The 4,513-nt window shown below is 47.1% G+C and overlaps 1 protein-coding gene across 2 annotated transcripts in view; it reads right to left on the minus strand.

The window, feature by feature from the left end:
• LOC135828872 (uncharacterized) overlaps nucleotides 1-2,049 on the minus strand; it is an 8,849-nt gene extending 6,800 nt beyond the window's left edge. For both annotated transcript variants that reach the window (XR_010555766.1, XM_065341304.1), the window contains exon 1: nucleotides 1,869-2,049. Coding sequence is in view for 1 of the 2 variants with exons in the window: in XM_065341304.1 (XP_065197376.1) it covers nucleotides 1,869-1,883 (15 nt within the window). In the remaining variant the exon portion in view is untranslated. The remainder of the gene's footprint in view (nucleotides 1-1,868) is intronic.
• Nucleotides 2,050-4,513: the final 2,464 nt, after the last annotated feature.

The following is a 4,513-nucleotide window of genomic DNA, read 5'->3' on the forward strand; positions in this document are numbered from 1 at the left end:
AAATCCAATTGATGAAGATGCGGAGAAAAGATACGGGGTAAGCATCAGATTTCGGCCTGTTTATCAATAAAGTACAGTTGCGCTTGGTGAAGTACGGCCCGAAGTGAAAAGTGGGTGCACTGTAGGGGTTTCCACAAAAATTTCTGAATTTTTTCTGAATTTTTTGATTTTTTTAATGAATTTTGAGTCCCTTTTGTTGAATTTTGCCATACATTACCCACTTGCATGCCGCACTGGACTAGTTCCGATTACATCACTCTACGTGTACATGTGTACGTCCAGCCGCATTCGTACCACTTCCAGGCCGTCAAGAGCCGTGGAAATCGAGGGCGCCAGCGTTGCACATTGGGTCGGATTTCAGTGAGTGCACCTGTAACTCCACCTACTCCTCGGCCAGAGAGCGCATGATGTGGTCCAGCTTTGCACATTGGGTCGGGTATCAGTGAGCGCACCTGTGACTCCACCTACTCCTCGGCCAGAGAGCGCATGATGTGGTGGTGGAGGTGGAACGGCTTTATTTTCTTTCAGGAGAAAAAAATGGTTACACGATATACAGGTACGCACGAGTCACAGAGCACCGCGTATCTTCATTGTCACTAATAGTTTCACGCCCCTACATCTGTCCCCGGGGAAAATCACGATTCCGCGGCCGCATTTTTTCCCGCGTTTTTTGCGATTTTTTAAAAGACCGCGTTTTCCGCGATTTTCCCCGCGTTTTTTGAACTTTTTTGTTGCGCTACACGTACACACAGTGCGCTGTTCGGTCAGCAACGTCTCATCGTGGCGGCTTTGCACTCAAATATGACGAGTGCTTACACCAGAGACTTGTAACTGATTGATTTCACTACATACTCACCGAAAATTGCCTCATATCAACTGCAAACTTGCCGCATATCAATAATATTCACCGCATATTCACCGCATATTTACCGCAAATTACGCCATATTATGCCGCGTTTTTTTGCGATTTTTTTCCGCGATTTTCCCCGGGGACAGCTACATGTAGGCAATCAGCAGACAACTGAAGATGCGTGGTGCTCTGTGTCTTCTGTGCAAGGTACTGTAAAGGCAGAAACTTTCGGTATTCTCCAAAATCGGCGCTTCGGTGGAGGGAAATTTTCGGTAAACCCGTTTTCCAGGTAAGTGTACTAGTACTAGTACCGAAATTTCGGTGCGTTTTATTTTAGGTATTGAAAAATTGTCGGCACCGAAGTTACCGAAAATAAAACACCACTGAAAATTTCTGCTTTGCAGCTCAGCTCGAATGGACGTTGAGCACTCTCCCGAGCCGGAGGACTCTCATTTCCAACGTACATGTGCACAGGTCAGCACCGGGATATTCTGCGTCACAGTGTGTGTCAATACATACTATTGACTGGGCTGGGGAAAGTACCGTATCTTCCGGAGTATAAGGCGCACTTTGCACTCTCAAAATTCACCCAAAAGAATGGGTGTGCGGTTTTAATACACTCCGATGATCAAATTAATGATGATAAATTGGGTAGATGTCTGTATTTCGTGGCAAAAAAATGGGCGGGGGGGGGGGGGGTGCGGCTTATACTCCGGAAAATATGGTATTCCCTGACAAAAATAAAAAATAATTATAATATTCAAAGGATCAATTGGGGAAGTGAACTGCCTGAAAAGAGAAAAAATCCCAATTGATCCTTTGAATTTGAAGTTCTCCCAATCCTTTCAAAATTATAATATTCATCTAAATTTACGCTTTCCGCGAGAGTCAATATCACACTGATATTTCCACATCCGCAGCAACACTGCCAGCGTATCGCCAACGATCATGACCAACCATTCCATCCATGGCTATATTGAAATACATAATAATTTTGTCTCTGTCGATTATTTCTTACCTTTTGCGTGGGCATGGTGGCCAGCGAGATGGAGAGGCAATACAAACTGTTTTGCAACGCACCGTCCCGTTGTACGTATAGCTTGTTCTGCAGAACTAATAATTATAGTTATGATTCCAAACTAGACCGCCATATCGCCAGGTACACGCACGCATTGAGTGAATTCAATTGCCACGAAACGTACAGAATGTGTCAGATTATAGATGCGCATATCTACAATCAAAAAAGCTTTCAAATTTTTCAATTCAAAATCAAAATGAATGAAAACAAGAAGTCGACGTCACTGGTCACAGTGGTCAGTCGTCATGTAGACGTCATGTCGACGTCAGTCCTGGCATGTTACATCATCATCAGGGGAAGTACGTAGTTTCGAGAAATCACTCAACGACGTCGCCGTTACGTTTTACTAGAGAGGTTCCGGGGTACGATTTTCCGTGCCAAAATCCGTATGGGCGCTACGGATTTTTTCCAGGCGTGCTCCATACGATTTTTCGGCACGAGAATCCGTGTGGACAGGCTTTCATACGAACCATGCTTCGTATGGAGATTTTGCGTCATCGGGTGCAGAAAGATTTTTCGCGTACAAATTTGGTACGAGAAACATCGATTTTTCGCGGGAAGTTTTGATTTCGGTACAAATTTTCAAAATAAAAAGGCATAGCGCGGGAATGTGACGTGTTTGCGATCGTAACCTAGGCAATGACGGCAAACACATAAGTTCCGTACCCCGGAACTTTTCACTGCTCGAAAACGACGTATAAAAAATCCGTAGAGCCTCCACGGATTTTGGCACGAAAAATCGTACTCCGGAACCTCCCTACTACAAGTACAACCAAGAGTAGATAAACAGTTGTTTATCTACTCTTGGTACAACCAAGAGTTCATAACCCCAGGGGGTTATGAACTCTTGGTACAACCCCTGTAGCTGGCCCGGAAGTAGTTTCCAGGCCGTCAGGGACTGAGCCTCCTATCCCATGCATCCCACCAAGAGTACATAACCCCACTCTTGATCCCACCGCTACACCATTGGCATTGTCTTCCAGTAAATAAAAAAAAGTGTACTAAAGTACTAGTAACTTTGAACCGGGGACCAAGTATACCGTGGCAGCCAACAGGCTTCCAACTTGGAAGGTTCTAACTTCTGAGTTAGTTACATTCAATGATTGTATACTTAAAACATACGGGTAGGATGGGGAAGGTGAGCGCAACCAAGACAAGCACAAGCTGAAGGTGAATCAAGCTGAAAGTTTCAGCTGCACGGTGAAGGATGTTGGCCGGGATGTCCCGTGCATGTCGATGACGACACCGGACAATACCCGGCATTAGACAAAACGGTCAAAGCACGATTCAAGGACGCATAGCAAATTTAAATAATAATAAGGCCAAAACAAAAAATAGGCTTTTTTCCGGTCGGCAACCCCTCAAAAAGGAGACTCGGTCGGCCGGAATGAAACTTTTTTTGGATACTTTTTTTGGTTCCTCAATCGTTGTGGTATTGATGGACAAGAGCACCTACACATGTACATTGTACATTATATGTAACATACATTATCACTCCCCCTCACGTGACCGCGGACTCCTGCATATACACTCACACAATAACCACACAACTGTTTGGGGATAGCGCGCTTATTGTATTATGCCAAACTTGACACGCTGAGTCCAGCTTGACTCAGCTGAGTCCCTAACTGCAATTTACTGCTCTAACATGAAGCCGTGCCTGGAAGAAGGGAAAGAGCGAAAAAAGAAAAAAAAATTCTGGCCTTCTGCAAGCAATAGCAAGTAATGAGTGACGGCTGTGTAAAGTCGCACAACCATGCAGTCGACCGGATGATGGTGAGTGTCCGGCACACATCTTGCTCTGCTGCTCCACCTGCGCATACCTGATACGGTGGTGCGCTTACGGGCGGGCTGCCTGGGCCCCAGATGCCTCCTTGATGCGCCACGGAGTGCCGTCGAAGCACCTGTATCACTTCGGTGATCCAAATGCGAATGCAGCCTTGCCGGTCGCCCGCCGGCCTGCCGCCTACGCGACCAGCCTGAGACTGGCCCTGCCGCATTTGGCGCTTCTAAACGCTGCGATCCGGTAGACAGCTCACTGGGCTGCCAAATACGTGACTGGCTTGAGGACAGTTCCATACTGGGCAGGGCGCCCAGCTCAGGTCGCACGCCGTAGCGGCGTGAGCTGGGCGCGGTGAGGGTTGGTGATAACTACAGTTTCCTCCTTCCTCCTCCGGAAACTTCCATTTATCACTCCCCCTCACGTGACCGCGGACTCCTGCATATACACTCACACAATAACCACACAACTGTTTGGGGATAGCGCGCTTATTGTATTATGCCAAACTTGACACGCTGAGTCCAGCTTGACTCAGCTGAGTCCCTAACTGCAATTTACTGCTCTAACATGAAGCCGTGCCTCCCAAAAATAATGGGGGTGGCCTCGCCGCACGCTATCCCCTATTCTTGGTCCCGTCGATCTCTGTGCTGTTCGCTGTAGACCTGTTATGGCATGCCTGATTCGGTATGCAGTGAAACCAGTAGCTAAAGACCACCGTGACCAGCAACCAGTCTGGTACTACCGACCACTTCGCCGGGCACGGACGGTCTCACATTCATAATGGTTGTGCGGTGCAAGCCTGCAG

Source organism: Sycon ciliatum, chromosome 12 (genome assembly GCF_964019385.1).
Source record: "Sycon ciliatum chromosome 12, ocSycCili1.1, whole genome shotgun sequence".
NCBI lineage: Eukaryota > Metazoa > Porifera > Calcarea > Leucosolenida > Sycettidae > Sycon > Sycon ciliatum.